General features: G+C 40.1%; 1 protein-coding gene across 4 annotated transcripts in view; it reads left to right on the forward strand.

Annotated features, from left to right (window-relative positions):
• The window catches only part of NOS1AP (nitric oxide synthase 1 adaptor protein), a 401,227-nt gene that overhangs the window by 280,827 nt on the left and 100,354 nt on the right, over window positions 1-20,046 (forward strand). For 2 of the 4 annotated variants that reach the window (XM_069094646.1, XM_069094648.1), the window contains exon 4: window positions 2,582-2,655. In XM_069094646.1, the coding sequence (XP_068950747.1) occupies window positions 2,582-2,655 (74 nt within the window). The remainder of the gene's footprint in view (window positions 1-2,581; window positions 2,656-20,046) is intronic. The other 2 variants (XM_069094650.1, XM_069094647.1) reach the window with 1 other exon arrangement.

Genomic DNA, 20,046 nt, shown 5'->3' on the forward strand with positions numbered 1-20,046 from the left:
CAGGGTTATTGTAATGGAACAAGAATTCCTTTATAAGGCAAGAGGTTGGAATGAATGCTTTCTCAGGTCCTGTCTAGTTTGAAGACTTTGATCTCCTAGAAAAAAAATAATAAGAAAACCAATTATTGTATCACTTTCCCTTAGCCCATGAGATTCTGACAACTACTCCTGGCCCAAGAGCCCAAACTATAAGAGAAAGCCAGGGATGTGAACTTTGTACAGGAGACTTCTAGCTTTCCTACTTCCTATCAGTATGACCTTGAATCCATAATCTCTCTGGGTCCTGGTTTTCTCAAGAATAAGATGAGAAAAAATAGACTAAATGATAATTTTAAGTTTCTGATCCATCCTTCCAAACTGCTGTGGTCTTCATATTATAGTCAGTGTATTTCAAAGATGGTAGCTGTTGGAGGTGGGATTTGAACTCAAATCCTGTGGTCCCAGGGCCAAACTGCCCACCCTGTTCAGTGGCCTTCCAGATATTTGACACCAGATATAGCATGGTTTAGTGGAAGGAGCATTTGATTTGGAATCAGAAGATGTGAGTTCAAATGATGATACTGCTATTTCTACTTGTGTGACCTTAGATAAGTCACCTCTCTCTTCTCTCCACTACCACTCCCCTGATCCTAACTCAGTTTTCCTTCTTCATGAAATGAGAAAATTGGAATATAAAATCTTTAAGGTTCTTTCCAGCTTCAAATTATCTATCCCCCTTTATTCCTCTGTGGGGGAGTAAGGTCCTTATTGAGAAAATGAGCTAAAATGACCTTTCTAAAAGGAGGATATATCTAGATGTTTGATACAGCTGAATGTCTAGGAGTCCTCCAGTCCTATGTAGAAACTGAAGACCCATCATGAAAGCCTGTGTTTCCTAGAATCCCCTTCTACAAAAGGGGGGTACAATTCCAGGAAGACCCTATTTTGGGGGGAGGGCTTTCCTCCTGGAAATTTTTCTTTTTTTTTTCTTAGGAGAAATAAACAAAGAAGGCAAGATGAAAATGAATTTGATTTGCCTTTGTCATAAAAAGGGAGGGAGGGGAGAGCAGATAAAAATGAAGGGGAAAGAGAGAAGTGATTTTAAAACAAGTTACAAAGTAGGAGATTTTTAAAAACTTTTTCTGTTTATAGCCCCGTAAAGCCAAGACTTTAAAAAAAAAATAAACTTCCTACTTTCAGATAATTGAGTAAGAGTGGTTTATATCCACTGTAATTAATCTGGAAAATTTCTCAGTAAGTTTGTGTATAGACCAGGCAATGTATTTTCATAATGGGAAAGAGAACAGATTTTCCTGGGATGCCCTGAGAACAAAAGGAATAAGTATCATGTAATAAGTGAAGGTCCTGCAGGGATGTTCAGTGGGATTCTATGAGCACCTACTGTGTACAGGGACAGTACGCGGTTGGTGATTTTAAAAAAATAGTAAATATAAGACTGTCATACAGAAGAGAGAGACAACTCATTTTGCTTTGCCCCAGAAGCAAAAAAAACTAGGAGCAGTTCATGAGAGATGCCAAGAATCACATTTCAGCTGGGGTCCAGAGTAAAAGTTAAGAGTACTCCAGAAGTGAAGTGGGCTGTCCTGGGAGGCCATGGATTTCCCCTCAATGGAAGTTTTCAAAACAGAATAATGGGGCAGGGAGGTGGCCCAGTGGATAGAACACCAGGCTTGGAGTTAGGAGGACCTGAGTTCAAATATGGCTTCAGACACTTACTATAGCTGTGTGACCCTGGGTAAATCACTTGACCCCATCGCCTCCAAAAAACCCAAAAAATGAATCACTACTTGTTAAGTTTGCTCTAAAGAGTATTTGTATTGAGCTATAGGTTGGACTGGTTGATTTCCAAAGTCCTTTGCCATGATTCTGTGAAATGATACTTTTTCACTGTTCTCTATGTAGGACCTAGTTGCGTCCCTGAGTTTTGTTTTTCCCTTCTCCCTTTCATTTGCTGAAGACCCTCATTTATTTGCATGTTAATATGAGGTTATAACCTGCGTGTCAGTGTTCTTTTATCTCCACTATAGCATAAGTTTAGGCTTTTTGGTGTCATAGTTTTAGAATAGGAGGTCATTCTTGGCCTCTGTCGAATTTCCAAGAATCTTATTCATTGACCCCCAGAGCTTCCCAGAATCTTATTCATTGACCCACCTTTTTTTTCTTCTGGTTCCAGATTTATTTCTTACCATTTACTTCTCAGAATCCAATATATTTGAACATATATGTATTTATGCATGTATGTTAATGTATATGTGTTTGCATGTGTGTATATATGCATGTATGCATTCTTTTAGTTAGCCCACTTTAATCCAAATTTCAAGACTGCTTGCAGTCCCTGGATGCATCCCCCTCCATACCTGCCCTCAGCATCCTGGAGAGACTCTTTCCTGATGTGCATGAAGGAAAGTGATTAGGCCAGATACTTGACACTTGGCACTTTCCCTTCCTGGGCAATTAACTGAAGAGACCTTAGAGGGAAATTGGGGCTAAGAGTAAAGCTGATATTGATGTAAACATTTCTGTCTTAACCTGCCCTCTGGTTCTGTAGCTGAGGATAATGACTTAATTTATTCATTTACAGCTTCTTTTATTGCAGAAAAAGGAGTGGACCTGGGATGAGAGCAAGATGCTGGTGATGCAAGACCCCATCTACCGGTAAGGATGCCTTGTGTGCCAATGGAACCCAGATCCCTTGGCATGGGAAAAATAGGAGGTTTCCAGAGAAGCTTGTTGGGTCACTTCACATTGCTTCTGCTGTTGTTCCTTCCTTGGCTCTATTCCTTCTTCTGGATCTGTCTTTCCAACTGAAAGTAGAAAGAGGAAACTCCACTTTATGGACAAGGGAGAAAGGACATTCTTGTCACTAGGCGAATTGATCCATCTAAATATTACATACTCTCCAACCCATAAATAAAAAGAGGCTTGAGGAACCATCCAGTCTATGCCCCTGTCTCAAATTCACATTATTTTTAATAGATTAATATATGTCCATTATATGTCATGGAGTATGCTACATGCTAGGGATAAGTTCCTGCCCCCAAATTTTACATTCTCGGAGGTAAAATAACTAGAATATAAGTTTAAAATGTGTAGGAAAGGTCCAGAATGAGTGGAGTGACATATTTGAAAAGGAGAAGATCACTTATTTGGGTGATTCAAGGCAGGCAGCATCTGCTTTGAACTTTGGAGGAGAGGCCAACTGATGGGAATATAGTCAAAAAGCATCGCTGCATGAGGAGGTGGCCAGCGTAAGTAAATGACTTTCAGGCAAGAAAGGGGTAACCATTGGGATATGGAAAGCTGTATGTATGCTGTAACTGGAGCATAACCTATAAGGAGGGAAATGGCACATGATCAGACTGGAAAGGCACATGGAACCCAATCATGGAGGACCTCAGAATGGAGGCTAAGAAGTTTGTATTATTTTTGGTAGGCAATGGGAACGCTGAATTTATTAAGAAAAACAAAGCAAAATAAAATGGAGGGATGATGTCAGATCTGTGCATCAGGAACATTACTCTGGCAAAAATGTGAAGAATGGAGTAAAGACTTCTTTGGAGAGATATGTATATAAAGTTGGACTTGGTTGATGTGCTGACTCTTTTTGCTAATTTTTCTCCTTTTTATTCTTTGTTATAACATATGACAGTAAGAGGGGAAGAGGGAATGATGTATGAGGGAATGTAGGTGATCTAAAATACACACACACACACACAAAATTTAAATAGATTAGACAATCCAAAAATAAGAACAAAAGATAAAATGCTGAAAATTAGAGGAGAAATAGATAAATTGGAAAAACAGACTAAGGAGCTCTTTCTTTGAAAAGATTCACAAAATTTTAAAACCTCCATGTGAGAAAAATATTCCTATCAAATATTTCCAATATAGATATGATTTCCAAGATATACAAGCAACTAACAAATATATAAAAATAGAGAACATTCCCCAGTATATATATGGTCAGAGCATATGAACATACAATGCTTAAAAGAACAGATTGCACTCTATTAATAACCACATGAAAGAATGTTCCAAAACACAAATATTAAGAGAAATGCAAATCTAAACAACTCTGAAGTTTGGGGGTTTTTTTGTTTTGTTTTGTTTTTGCTTCTTGGAGGCCAATTGGGGTTGTCACTTAATCAAGGTCCCACGGCTCATTTTTGTGTTGTGTTTGAGCCCGGATTTGAACTCAGGTCCTCCTGACTCCAGCGCCAGTACTCCATTCACAGCACCACCTAGCTGCCCCAGCAACAACTCTGAAATTTTGCCTCACTTTTGCACTCAGAAAATTGGCAAAGATGACAAAAATGGGGAACAGTTGATATTGAAGGGCTTGTGGAAAAACAGGCACATTAATGTATTGTTAGAGCACAAGACTGATCTAACCATTCTAGAAAGCAATTTGAAATTATGCAAGAAAGTAATTACAATGTCCATAGACTAAGACCAGAGCTTGTTGGAGAAGTCAGGCTAGATATGATAGATCTGGGAGTTGTTCATGCAGAGATGATTAATGGAAGCCTTGGGAGTGAACATCTTGGTATAGTAGAATCAGGAGATCTAGGTTCCTATCTGCCCCTTGAAACTAGCTGGGTAACCATAGGCAAAAAAAATTATTTAACCTCTCTGAATCTCATATTCTTTGTCTTAAAATGCTAATACCATGTATGACTTTCACCAAAGGATTGTTGGAAGGAGAACACTGTATGAATTTTAAGGACTATCTACATGTGAGTTGTTATTTTGGTGGATTTTCAATTTCTTTCTTTTGGTGTTTATTCTCTCCTTTACACTTAGAAAATTACTCCCTCTAAGGAAGAAAGTAAAGAATAAAATTAAAATCAAGTCATTCTGAAATCACGTGGTGTCACCATGCTACCTTTTTTTTTTTCTAGTTTCACTTCTTGAGAGACCCTTTTCCTGTCCTACCAAATCACTGGGAGAGTAAAGAATTTTGTTTAGACAATTTCTAAGAATCTTATGATCCATCATACCAGGGATTACTGTGACAGAGAAGTGAAGAATAGTTTTGACCAAAGAAACAAAAGGAATCTGATCTGAAGTTCCCAGTGGCACCCTAAGTTCACCTTCCATCACTTATTTTGGGAAGGTGCCTGCCATCAGCATAGCCAATTTAGAGATAACTATGGGTTAATTATAAGTCTAGTTTGGAAGGCAACATATTCCCAACAGATATCCAGGAAGTCCCTACAATAGGCCTGATTAATAGCACATAGTAGGTGTCGAACAAACATTTGCTACATAAACGAATGTCCAAGAAACTGTTGTTTTTAATTATTATTGCCTGGGAGTCAGCAGCTGTTGGCTGCCCAGCTGACCCCTAGTTTAGTTTTGAATAAATCGGAGACATACTGTCTAGATCTCAAGTGATGTCCAGTTTTTTTTTATTATTAAAGCAATCAGGGTTAAGTAACTTGCTCAAGGTTACACGGCCAGTTATTTCTGGGTGTGGTGCTGAGTATCTGAGCCCAGATTTGATCCCCAGGTCATCCAGACACTGGAGCCGGTGCTCTTACTCACTGTGCTATCTAGTTGCCCCTTGATATCCAGTTTTTAAAGCAAATATTCTTATTCACCCACCCTTTTATTTGATATTTTACTTTCACCATATGAAAATTTCAAGTCAAATGTCAAAACCAAGCAACTGAATTTTAAAGCAAGCACGCAAATGAAGAAAGTCCAGCTTTCTGTGAATTAGCCTAGGGATCAATGGACTCATTCACTGAACGATAGGATTTGGGGATTTTGTCTGCAGATGTCAGGCTGCCCCGAGAAACTTTATCCTTAAATCTTTGCTGCTTAAGTCACATAATTCAGGATGATCAGGAGAGGCTTATGACTTCCTAATGAAGGGAGGCATTGAGGTGGGAGGCCAGGGACACAAGCAATGGTCCACATTCCCCTTCTGCCATACTGAGAGTTCAGTCCTGAAATTGAACATATCCAATTGGAGGGAAAGTCATTTTTACTTTGAAGTAAAGAAGTCAGGAAAATAGGTTACCCTGGCTTTTCTTACTATGGCATGTATTCTGTCTGCAACCAGCTGATTTGCTCACTTTTGGAATAAAGATGATTGAATTCCTCTTATCCCTGCCTAGGGGTGGAGCTAAGAAGGGGTGGATACCTGGGAGGTTTCTAGAGATCTGAAGGAGGGTTTTTTAGTGTACAATGTGGTTCTATAGGGTCAGTTATGAGTAAGGCTTCCTGAAGGGTGTGGAGCATAGAGACAGGTAGTATATTCATTCATTTAATGGATGAGCAGGCCTGATTATTTAACAGTCTGGGAAGTCCTAGAGGAAAACAGGAGGGTTGTAAAAGTAAGGCAATGTGTGCTGTGATGGAGCGTTACTTATCTTGGTTGTCAAACACAAAATCAGGGAAGGGCTAGGAGCAAAGACTCAAGTCAGTACACCATGGAAAAGTAGCCAGTTATAAGGAGTGAATAAGAACTGAGGGGATGGGCAAATCAGTGAGTGAAGGACAAACCTAAGGGCCCAGTAAACAGGTTAAGAGAAAGGTTCCTGAGCATGAGCAAAGAGTTCCTCATTTCTCATGTTCAGTGATCACAGTGTGCCTGTCACTTTTAAGATCAAAATATGCAGGGGTAGCGGCACCTAGGCAGTACAATGCATGGAGTGCTGGGCCTGGAGTCTGCAAGACTCACCTTTCTGAATTCAAATCCAACCTCAGACACTTGCTGGGCAAGTAATTTAACTCTGCCTCAGTTTCCGCACCTGTAAAATGAGCTGGAGAAGGAATGGCAAACTATTCTAATATCTTTACCAAGAAAACCCATTCACGAAGAATCAGATATGACCGAAACGACTAAACAAGAAAAACCAATATTCAAGGCTAGCTTCACTTGATCATTAGATGAGTTACAGCTACGTCTTTCTCATCATCTCTGCCATCTCCTAAATGGAAGGGTGCTATGTTCAGATGGTGGTAGACAAAGGATGATTTGGGGAGACTTTTTTCCCCTTCAAAGTTATCATTACCTCAGAACTTTGAGATGGAAACCAAATTCACTCATTCTTCCAGATGTCATGTTGGCCCATTGATTCTGAAAGCAGCTGTAACATTAGAATTTACTATCCATTCTTCATTTGAATGTCGTTATTGAGTATTGACTGTGTGTATGCAGGCTGTGGGGAACCCTCTCTCCTAAAGAAGGCTGTGGTTCTTATAAGGAAGACAAGACTGATGCATGTGAAGTGATTAAACAAGAAACAATTAGAGAAGAGCTCAAGATAGCACACAGTAAAGAGATGAAAGGAATATAATTAAGAAACTTGTAAGGGACCATTACTGTGCCATAAGAAATCATCAATATAATGAGTGCAGAGAAGCCTGGGAAAACATATAAACTTATGCAAAATAAAGTGAGCAGAACCAGGAAAACTGTTTTTACAACAGTGTCAGTGAGACAGTTGGATCTGTTATAGAAATTATAGTGACCAAACTTGGCCCCAAAAAAGAGTTACGAGAAAATGCCTCACTCTCTTCTTCTCCCCCTCCTCCACCTTCTTTATGTGGCTGTACAATGCTAAATATAATGTCAGCCTTTTTCAATGGTTTGCTTTTGCTTCACTGTTTTTTTCTTTTTCTTCTTTGTTATAAGGGATGACTCTCTGGGAGGGAAAAGGATACTTTTGGAAATGGAGGTCATATGAAAACAAAAAATAACAAAAATGCATTTTTAAAAAGAAATAGAAAAGATATGAAACTTGAGATATATCATGGAAAATGGATAGACTTTGGATGGTTAGAGAAAAAGGAAAGGGCATTATAGGAAGAGACAAAGTAGAAAAAATCAAGATGCTTCTAGGGGATAATGAGTAACCCAGCTGGACTATAGCAGAAGGCATACATTTTGTAAATGTTGAATGAATAGGTGAATTTTATGGAGGGCCTTGAATTCCAGATGGAGTAGTTTAGATCTAATCAATAGCCCAAGAAACCCTTTGATGGACTTCTGAGGAAGGAAGTGACATGATGGAAATCATCTAGGTATATTCATGGGACAACATTGTATTAGGTAAAAAGGTAGAAGGACCAGTTTGAGGCTATTGAAGTAATCCAGGCTAATGTAACGAAGGCTTGGACAGATTAGAATGCAGATGAATGAACACAAGAGATATTTCAAAGAAAGAATTAATAGGATTTGGTGATTCATGGGGTTAGAAAAAAGGGAGAGGTTGAAGATGGTTCACAGGCTTTGAGTCTAGGTGCCGGGGAGAAGGGTGGTGGTGCTTTTAAAAATAAAATAAAATAAAATTTGGAATAGAGCCTGGCTTAAAAGGAAAGTCCAGTTTTAAATATATTGAACTCAAGGTGATCATAGGATGTTCAATGTGTCTTGATCAAAGTTCACATGTATTGAAGACAGCTTGAAATTTGGGTCTAGAGAAGGGCTGAGGGGTTAAATGTGGAGATATAACTTTAGAATCATCAGCAAATGTGGGATGATTGAAGTCATGAGATTAGTGAGAGAGGCTGAATGGAAAAGCACAAACTTGGCACCAGTCTTGGAAAGAGTACTGAGAGAGGGCTTTGTTCAAATCCTAGCCTCTGACACTTACTAGTCATGTGGTCTTATAACCCTTTGGAACCTCAGTTTCCTTATCCATAGAATGGACATAAGAACACCTATATAGCGCCCCACAGATCTCTAAATACTGTGTAAATGTGATGCATTATTAATATTTTGAGGATTCAGTCTCATTTGGCAGAAAGAAGGAGGGAGAGTCACCATCAATGGAGACAGCAGCAACAACATGTATTTATTATTAAAGAGCCTACTATGTGGTGAGCACATAATAGGAGGAAAGAATAAATCATAGAAGCAGGAAAAGAATAAGAGTCCTCTGATGTCATGGAAGCCAAAGGGAGAGGATTTTTAAAATTTTTAATATTTTATTTTTCCCCAATTACATTTTTAAAAATTTTTTTTGAGTTTTAAATTCACTCCTTTCCTCCCATCCCCCCTCATTGAGAAGGAGGATTTTTTGGAATGGAAGTGGCAATATTACCTAAATGAATAAATCCAGATTAAGAATAGAAACAAAGGTAACCCCACTATAACTGGTAATAAGGAAATTTTTGGTGATTAGATATAACGGCATCTTAAGTGAAATAATAGATAATGCCAGACATAGATTTAGGAAGGTTGGAGTTTGAGTCCTGCCTTAGAGGCAGCCAGGTGACACAGTGGATAAAATGTTGGGCCTAGAGTCAGGAAGACTTGATATTGAATCTAGTCTCAGAAACTTACTAGCTGTGTGACCCTGGGCAAGTCACCTGACTTTCAGTTTCTTCAGCTGTAAAATGGAGGTCATAATAGCACCTACCGCTGAGTTATTGACAGGATAAAATGAATTGGTATTTATAAAGAACTTAGGGGTAGCTAGGTGGTGTGGTGAATAGAGCACTGGTCCTAGAGTCAGGAGGACCTGAGTTCAAATCCAGCCTCAGACACTTAACACTTACTAGCTGTGTGACCTTGGGCAAGTCACTTAACCCCAATTGCCTTGACTTCCCCCCTCCAAACAGAACTTAGCACAGGGCCTGGCACAGAGTAGATGCTTAATAAATGTGTAATTCCTTCCCTCATATACTCACTGACTGTGTGACCCTGAACAACTCACTCAACTTCTGTCAGCCTCAGTTTCTTCAAATGTAAATGGGTATAATAATAGCACCTACCTCACTTGGCTATTGTGAGGGTCAAATGAGATAATATATTTAAAGTGCAAACTTGAAATAAATAAATTAATAAAAATAAATTGAAATAAGTAATTCTAACTGCTAGTATTGGTTATAGAGCATTAAATAATAAGAGTACTGAGGATAGAAGCTGGGTTTCAGGAATTCAACAATAAAATAAACTGGGAAGGAAATGGAGGCAGTGGGACTTAGCGTTTACCTGAGAAATTTGTCCATGAAAGGAAGAGATCGTCTAATATAATCCCCTAATCTTATAAATGAGGAAGAGGAATTACCTAAGAGATGAAGGGGCTTGCTCAGAGTTTCCTAGGCAGAACAGGGATGGAAAAATTCCATGCCACAGTACACCACCCCATACATGTTCTTCATAGGACAGGACCTCAGAGCTTTACCCAGGCTGACCTCTCCTTTTACAGATAAGGAAACTGAGGCCTAGGGTCCTACTAGAAGAAGAGAAGTGGCATTTAAGAAGGTAAGACATTTTGCCTCTGGGTCTGTGTTTTCGAGAGCAAAGGTAATGAGATGACCCAGGTCTCAGATATGCACTGTGAGGAGCTGGAAAGGGTACAGGCCCAAGGGCCTGTGTGACAAGTATGATCATTGTGCTAATGAGGAAACAGCGATGCTGCCAGGCCTTAGCTCTGTTCACCTGAACCAGCTACAAGCCAGGACCTGTAAGTGTTTGTGGCAAGTAGGGAGTTTAGCTGGAGTAGATAAGGTCATAGTGACAGAATGGATTTGGAGACAGGCCTGACCTTAGTTGGAAGGGGCAGCCAGTTCAGCTGAGGGAGGTTCTCTGTTGGTTTTTTTAAGGGAGGAAATACCTGGCATATTTGAACAGAAATAGAATTGCTCCTATGGAGAATAAAACGTAGAATTTTTTTAAAAAAATATTTATTGAGCATAAGAAATATGCCGGGTTCAGGATGAGAAATGGGATTAGACTGGAGATTAATAAGCAGATGGTGACCAGATAATGAAGGAAGGTGAGTGATGATAGGATACAAAGTTTAGGACTGGTAAGAATCCAAAGAGCTCACCTGGAGCCCTCAGAGCACACCTTTCAAAATGGACCCAGTCAGAGAGGGAGGCTTCTGCCCCTTCTCCACGCGTCCATCTCAGAGAGGCAGTGGAAACGTAGCAGAAGCTAGAACGGTCAGGTTCCTTTCTGGACCCTGGTCTAGAACCTGGACACTCATCACCTCTTAGGACTCTGGGCAGCTCTCCTAAGATTCTAGAAGCTGCAGAGCTGGTGCCAACCTGCATTGGTAGGAAATGACCCCTCCCCCAGGCACAGACCCTGTGCCTCCCCAGCTCTCCACAGGCCCATATCCCTGACTCTCATCCTGGATTTTCTTACCTTGCATTGTTTCCATGCTCTGGAGGGACCCTCGAGTATACAACACAGGGTGTAAGAAGAGCAGAGACAGATGTGAATCCTGCAGCTGGCAACTCATTGCTTACCCCTGACAGAGGCAGGTGTCAGCCTTACTCCAGAATGATAGCTGAGGCCATCCTACCTCTCCCCCAATCCTGCATGGTTCCACTTGGGTCAGCATCTGTCACTGAGATAAACCAGTCTGAGCTCATATTCTTCTCTGCCCCCCTCCCCACCTCACCCCCTGTGGCTGATAATCCTGAGTCTTCCTCCACTGCCTTTGGAAGATTGACAAGTGAGGCCACCTGCCTGGCTCTAGATATGTCCCTTCTGGGAAAGGGTCATCCTCGTTGGCCATGAAAAAATGCTTCACAGTTACCTGAAATCTTGATTCTACATAGTCCTTAAAGACTGCACAGGTATTACCTCTTTTCCATCTGTACTCAAAGCAACTATACTCCATACCTGATGGATGGAGAACCCAAAGGGGGAAAGCACATAGAGTTATAACACTGGAAGAAACCTTAGAGGTCATCTGCTTCAGTCATTCCAGTGGCTGGAGAAGCCAGAGACCTGAAATGATCTGCCCAAAGTCACTTCACAAATATTTTGTCATAAAAGCTCGTGTGTGTACTATTTTACAGTTTTAAAATGATCGTACATATATAATTTTGATCCTCACAGGTCCATCTAACTTATATATTACAGTGTTATTGCCTCATTTTTTTTCAAATGAAGCAGCTGAAACTCAGATGAGTTAATGTCAGCGTGGAGGCACCAACCCAAGTCCTCCAACTCTGAATCTAGTGATTTTCTACTTTGCAGCACTAAGAAGGCCTATGATTCAGCTGTGGCTTGCAGGCCCCAATCAAGCTATAAGCATTTATAATGTCCTATTAAGTGCCACTTAGACCCTAGTAATAAGGGGGATAGACCTAATTTTCTGAAGGGAGGGAAGAAGGGAGAGAGAGAGAGAGAGAGAGAGAGAGAGAGAGAGAGAGATTTATTAAGTGCCAATCACTGGGTATTCCAAACCAAGAAAATCATGTGGTCCGTACTAATATGAGCTTATATTCTCATAGAGGAAGACAAACTATAAAGAGGGAAATGGTAAGTGATGGGGTTAGAGGAAGGGAGAAAGCAATTAGTATGGAGGTGGAGCAGACCAGAGAATGCGCTAGAAGGAAACTGAGCAGCATGACTGAGGTTCTTCCAGATGGCACAACCCCAGGCAGGGCATTTCCCAATCAGGGAATGCACCAGCAGCATCCTTAGGTGGGCAAAGCAGCGTGTAGGGAGATTAGAGCAGCCCTAAGAGAGAGCTGGAGCTAAAGTGAGGGGACTCCCCAATGAGTAAACTCCTCGTATTGATGCTGTCATGGAAACCAATGTTGGTCTTGCAAATGTACATTTGCTTTACAAAAAAAGTCTCTCCAGGTTTTCTTCAACTATTCATCTTTTTTTGTGTCCCAGGCCCCTTGGAAGTCTGGTGAGATCTATCTATCCTTCGGAGGGTAATCTTTTTAAATGCATAAAATGAAATAGAGAAAACAAATTACATTGAAATATAACAATCAGTATTTTTTTTAAAGTTTCATAAACTCCAAGTTAAAAACCTCCTGCCCTAGAGCAACTAAAGTTTATTCAATTTACAAAACTCCAACCTTTCAAAAGTCCTGGGTGCAGTTACCACCTGAGATGCTTAATTCCTGTGAGAGCTTGGGAGAATCATTAAGCTTCCCTCAGTTTCCTGACTCGATGGTCTCTGAGGTCCCTCCCGGCTCTATCCAGCATCCTTCCATTCTAAGAACACATCTATTGTCTAAAGCTTATAATACCCCATTGTATAAAGACAATCTTATGGCCATTGCTCTTTTAACAAAAAGACATAGATGAAATAGAAAGACAAATGGCAAGGGCAGTTGAAAAGACTGGAATATGGACAATGGCCTTCACTAGAGTCCTACTCTAATGACTGATGGTGGCCGGGAGATGACCCTGTATTCTCTAAGTTGAAGCCAGCCAAGCATAAGTTGGAAAAGCTGCCAGTGCAGGTAGAGCAGTGAATGGGGTGTCTTAGCATCTGAGGGCCTGCCCCAGTCTCATTCCCAGATGGTTGGGCACCAGCACAGTGCTTTGTACACACCAGGCATTTAATACATGCTTGTTGATTAATCAATTGATATAATGAAGAGCAGAGCCACCAGGAAAACCGTAGTTTGGGGGAGAGAAGTAGGAGGGGAAGGGAAATGGAGAATACTTCACAGCAGGAAGCATAGACAGCTGCCAGACTGATTAAGCTGAAGTCACTGCAGCAGGTCTCACAGAACCTAGCCTGAGAGAGCATCTTTAATACTAATAATGATAGAATATACAATTAGGTTAAAATAGGAAAACCTCACACACACAATTAAACATTATCTACAAGCAGGTAATAATTACACAGAGGAGGAAAGAAAGGTTTGGGGTAGGAGGGAACTGTCACGACCATTTGTCCAGCAGACCAGGAGAGAGCTTGGCACCGTGGAAAAAGCATTGTACTTGGAATTACAGGACCTGGGTTCAAATCCCAGCTCTGCCACTTCCAGTATATGTGCCCTTGGCGAGTCCCAGAACCTCACTGGGACTCAGTTGATGCATCTTTCAAAAGAGAAAGCTGGCCTGGAGGGCTTCTGAGGTCTGTCATGGTTCATGGTCTAATGAGGCTTTTAGACTCAAAGGAGTTGCACTATAAATCTAGCAATAGGTTTGATGTTTTGTGATGCTGCACTTTCTGCATCCGAAATGCATAGCAATTGTATTTTGCATAACCAATGCTTGTCAGAATATGCTTACAAAGTCTCTTAAGAGAAGAATGCAGTGTAAAGTAATACAAATACATTCACTTGACTAGCTCCACTAATGCAATACAGAATCACAGAGCCTGAGTCCCTCTGGGATGTCCAAAGGCATCTGTTTCATCCCATATCTTTTTTTTAAGTAAGATTTTATTTTTATTTCCCCCCAATTATATGTAAAATAATTTTTAACATTCTTTTTTTTTGGTTTTGAGTTCCAAATTCTATCTTTTCCTCCTTCCCTCACCTGACCCTGAGATGATAAGAAATCTGATATAGGTTGTACATGTAAAATATATTTCCATATTAGTCATTTTGTGGAAGAAAGCTTGAATTAAAAAAAAAAGAGTGAAAAATAGTATGCTTTGATCTGGATTCAGATATTATCAATCCTTTCTCTGGAGGTGGATAACATTCTTCATCATGAGTCCTTTGGGATCAAGAATACTTAAATCATTCACAGTTGTTCATCATACAATATTGCTGTTACTTTGTTCAACATTCTCCTGGTTCTGCTCACTTTACTCTGCATCAGTTCATATGTGTTTTCAGGTTTAAAACATGTATTAAGTTGCTTTCAGACTGAAGCAATCTAATGATGTTCCCCATTTTCCCAGTGACAAATCTGAATTCAGTCTCATTTTTCCACTGGCTTTTGGCTGAGTTCTTCTCCATGAGTGTACTTCTTTGATGTCAGTGTCCATTGGCTTTCTAGTAATGGCAATGCCAATAAATATGAAGGCAAAATGATGTGAAGGAGTTTGTTGAGACCTGATTGCTCTCTTATGATATGATCCACTTATTTCCCAAAGAGTCCAGTTATCTCCGGCATGGACAACAAGTACTTGTGACACATTGATTCAATAATTTACTGTTCTCTGGAACCATTTTATAGACTGTTAGACCTGACCTCTCTCCTATTTTTAGCACTTTATTTTTTTATTTATTTCCCTCCCCCCACTTAATTATTTTTTCCAATGACATGTAAACATAGTTTTCAACATTCACTTTTTTTCGTTTTTGCTTTTTGGAGGGCAATTGGGGTGACTTGGCCAAGGTCACATGGCTAGTTTTTGTGTTGTGTCTGAGGAGGGATTTGAACTCAGGTCCTCCTGACTCCAGGGCCAGTGCTCTATTCACTGCACCACCTAGCCACCCTCAACATTCACTTTTATAAGACTTTGAATTCCAAATTTTTTGCTCCCTCCCTTCCCTCTCCTCTCCCTAAGAAGGCATGCAATCTGATATAGGCTATACATGTACAATCCTAATTAGACATATTTCCACATTAGTCATGTCCAACCCATATCTGAAAAAGAATCTCTTACAACAATGATGTGTGATCATCCAGATCTTACTTTGAAACCTCTAGAGAGGGAGCTCACACTTCCTGATTCAACCCATTCTACTTTTGAAAATCTCTGGTGGTTAATCAGAGATTTTCATCCCTAACACAACCTTCATTGACCCCATTGCCTAGTTCCCATGGAGTGAAGAACACCTACTCTCAGAGGGATGTTAACCCCTACATCTTCACTTCTGCTGTAGGTGCTAGAGCATTGCTCCACTCAGACCTTTCCATCCACTGTCCTCATATTCAGGGATCATCTACTTTGCTATTGTTCCCCCAGGTTCTTGGGCCCTTACCATCTGCCCTGTTGCTTTCCATGTTAGTACTCTCTGGCTTTTCTATCAGATATGAACCAAATGTGGACAAGAGTCCTCTTCTGGTAGTTATCTCCCCTAACTAGAATGTAAGCTCCTTGAGGGCAGGAACTACATAAATTTGTTATTTGTATTCCCCATGCTTAGCATAGTCATTGGTATGTAATAAACAACTTTATAAATGCTTTTTCATTCCAGTGAATTTCCTGTCCTTTAGAAGCCCCACATCTTTTTTACCAGTTGAACTGAATTTTAGCTATCTTTCTACCATCTGCACTTGTACAAGTTGATTACTTGGCCTAAGACTTTAGTTTTATCTCTACTAAATTTTATCTTATTAAATTCAATCATTCTCACCTGTTGATCTTTTTGAATGTTGACTTTTGCATTAAATGTGTTAGCTAGTCCTTCTAACTTTGGTTCATATGCAAATTTGCTAACATGCTATTTCTGCCTTTATCTGAGTTAATAATAAAAATGTTTTAACAGCACAGAACCAAGGACAGATTCCCAAAACACTCCTTTGAAGAACTCCTTTCAAGTTTTTCTTGAGCTCTTCATTACTATTCTGGTCATAGTCGCTATCACTTTGGTATTATATTCTAGAATTTTGCCAGGAATTAAATCAGATCACTGGTCCACAGTTTACAGACTCTATGCTATGCCTTTTTAAAATTATTAAATCAGGACATTTGCCATTTTATAACCATGTGGCATCTCTCCTGTTCTCCATCATTTTCAAAGATCACTCTTGGTGGTTTAGCGGTCATGTCCTCAAAATTCTGAGGATGTATTTATTCTAGGCTTGATGACCTGAACTTATGAAAGGCAGTTAGGCACAGTCTAAAACAAGTCAGGTATTCTTATTGATCTTGGGTTTCAACTCTTTTTTCCCCATTTTTGTTCTTTTTCTTTCTACTCCAAAGATCATTCTTCTTGGTGGAAGAAGCAAAAACAGACTAAGACATGAGCAGGTCTCTTTGCCTTCTCTCCATCATCATTATTATCATTTGATTCACACATAGCCATAGTCCAATGCCTTCTTTTATCCTCCTGTTTCTCCCAATGTAGAAACAAGAGGCTTTCTTTCTCCATCTCAGCATGTTCTGTATTCCTGACACCATTCCTACGGGACCACATCATGCTCTGGAATTCATCTTCCATTCATTTACCTTGCTTTTTCTTTTCCTGTCTTTTTAAAATTTTAAGTTAGATGAAAAATTCCCTGTGAATTGACTTGAGTATCTTTAAACAATTCTCCCTTTTCTACTTTATTAGAATTGTTTCTCTTTGTATATTCAGAATTTCCTTCTTTACAGCTTCCTATTCATCATGGGCTAACTTTCCTTTTGGAATTGTCGATAAGATCCTACTAATTCTTTTCCCCCAAATCTTGGCAGTCTCTTCTCCAAATATCCAAGGTGCACATCAGAATTAGCCTGGATTTACTCTTCTCAGGGCTTCTAAGGTAGAGATAGTTTCCCACTTCCACCCCAACACAGAGCTCCTCCTTATTGATCAGAATCTAGTACGGAATAGTAATTGGTTCCTCCACTTTTTGTAAGGTGAAATTTCATTAAGCTAAGCCAAAAATGAATGAGATACTCCACTTTTGGCACAGAAGGACAGAGTTCCATCAGCAGTCTGGATAATTGGAGTTTCCAAGCACTACCATATCACCTATCTGTACCAGACTGAGAATTTATTCTCCTTTTCTGTCCCTATAATCTATAGTGCCATTTGGTGATAATATCACTTTAATGTTTCTCCAATGTTCTTCATCCCTTTTTTTTGGAGGGTGGAAGGCAAGGCAGTTGGGGTTAAGTGACTTGCCCAAGGTCACACAGCTAGAAAGTTGTAATGGGAATGTAAATTTTTAAGATCTTCCCTGCACCTAGGCTAAAGTGTACCTGGAGCCTGGGGTGGGAGGCTTGTTTTTCAGTAGATACTTCTTGATTGGCCAGTGAGTCAATAAGGTTGTTACATTCTCTGAGCCAGGAGAAGGCTATATAAGCCCTGATGTGTAGCTTTGTTTTGGGGCTCACTTTGAGAAGTGTTCTGTCATTTGATCTGGATTCTGGGAAGCCGTTGTTGAGAGCCCTCCTCGACTTTGAAAAACCCAGATGTTGAAACCCAGATGTTGATTTGGTATGGATGTAATGGTTGGACAGTTTGAAATCTGTCTACTTGATCTGTTTCTCCATCTTGATAATTCTGTCTGTATATTCTGAAGTTCGGGGTGCTGACCTTTTTCCCCTGAACTAGGTAAATGATACATATTTGACTGATTAAAGTAAGCTTGTTAACCCATTTTGAGTTGCTTTCCTTTAACAAAGCAGATCCAAGAACCTGTGTTGGCAGACACCCTGGGGACGCTGTGGTGCTTGCTGCTACAAAAGTGTGCCAAGTATCTGAGACCAGATTTGAATTCAGGTCCTCTTGACTCTAGAGCAAGTGCTCTCTTCACTATGCCACCTAGCTTCCCCTCAATGTTCTTCATCCTGCTCCCTTCTTCTGGTACCAAGATTTCCTCACATGAGTATATCTCAATATATTTAATATAATATGCTACTGTCCTTTTACCTTTTATCATTTGTTTTAAATACAGTATATCCATTGAAATCTTTACTTGAGTCATTGGTTCCATTCTACCTAGTTTCAAGTGAGAACCATGAAGTTGTATTTTCCAAATATTATATATATATATATATACATACATATATAACAGTATTATATGTAATGATATATATGTATGTATCAGTTGCTATTCTTCCTGTACTCTCGATTCTATTTCTGGTTTCATGGATATTCTTGGACAATTTCTTCCCTTTTAGTGCAAGGTCCTTTTGATTATATTTGCAAGATAATACAAGTAAAAGGACCAGCTAGGTGGCACGGTGGATAGTGCTAGGTCTAGAGTCAGGAAACTTTGAATCTGGCCTCAGCACTTACTAGCTGTGTGACCCTGGGCAAGTCACTTAACCCTATTTGCCTCAGTTTCCTCATCTGAAAAATGAGCTGAAGAAGGAAATAGCAAGCCATTCCAGTATCTTTGCCAAGAAAACCCCAAATGGTGTCAGAGTAGGATATGACTAGAAAATAGCAACAATGACAAGTACAATCTTATGAGTCCTTGTTAGATATACTCCATTCCTGCCCAAGAGCTTGTCATTTTTATATTGTAAGTTGTGTTTTAATAAATTTTTGCTAGACCCTGGCCTTGGGTATGTAAGTTAGTCAGTTCAAGACAGTGGCCAAGGGCTGGCTTCATAGACAGTCAAGGTAAGAATCATTGACCTTGATGTCTAAGCCAGGTGCCTACCCTTCACAGGAAAGCCAAAAAAGCTAATGAGATCTCTTGCTGCATTAATGGAGGCTCACAATATCCAGAAAGAAGGAGGTAATAGCCCTGCTGTACTCTGCTCTGGTCAGACCATATTCTAGAAATCAGATCACCAACTGTTTGGTGAAACTACTGGGGAAATGAATCCTGGAGAAGAACAGATTTGAAGAGAGTATGAACACTATTGTCAAATATTTGAAGTGTCATTACATGGAACAGGGAATTAACTTGTTTTCTCTTGTCCCAAAGGGCAGAACTGGGGCGATTAGGTCCCAGTCACAAGGAAGCAGATTTAGGCTTGTTTTAAGGAACATCTTCATGACAGTTCATGTTGTCCAGGATGGAACAGGCTGCTTCTGTGGCTGGCAAATTCCCTGCTACTAAGGAGATCCAATGGTAACATCTAATGAATGACTGCTTGGTGGGGATAGGGTAGAGTCTCTTCATGCTTCCTTTAGGGGCTCTAAGGCCTCTTCCAACTCTCCAATTCCATCATACTCACCCTATAGACCAGTAAGGTAACTAACATGTATACAAATAGCAAAGGTGAAAAATTAGATCAGATTGGGGAAAACTGAGTTGCAAGGAAATGAAATGGTTTGCTCAACCTTACCCACTGATTCTCTAGGAAAGACATGAGTTATGGTCCAGGGTCTTTCAGCTTTACGATTCATTTGGCCATCCTGCCTTTGAAAATATGTCCTCCTTTCTCTGGCTGGCATGGCCTCCCTGCCTTCCCCCTGCCCTCATTTTACAGTGAGCTCTCCATTACTAGAGGCCTCATTATCCCATTGTGTGGGTCATCCAGCCCTGTGGCTTATTTTGCCTCATCCCCCTGGCTGTCAGCATTTTGGCTCAGATTCTTCCTAATTCATGAGCATCAAGAGGAAATGGAGGAAATGAAGGTACATTAAGGGGTAAATCTGTTCATTTTGCTTCTTGCTAACAGCTCTGATGAAAGCTTCTTTGAAGGGAGAGGAAAAGAGAGGAGGAAGCAAGGGAACAGTGGAAGGGCAACTGTTGAGTGGACAAAATGAGGGTCATCTGTAGATGCCATTTATCTGTGAGTG

This window comes from Petaurus breviceps, unplaced genomic scaffold (genome assembly GCF_028583685.1).
Source record: "Petaurus breviceps papuanus isolate PSGF00001 unplaced genomic scaffold, PetGlider_PUasm1.0 220, whole genome shotgun sequence".
Classification (NCBI taxonomy): domain Eukaryota; kingdom Metazoa; phylum Chordata; class Mammalia; order Diprotodontia; family Petauridae; genus Petaurus; species Petaurus breviceps.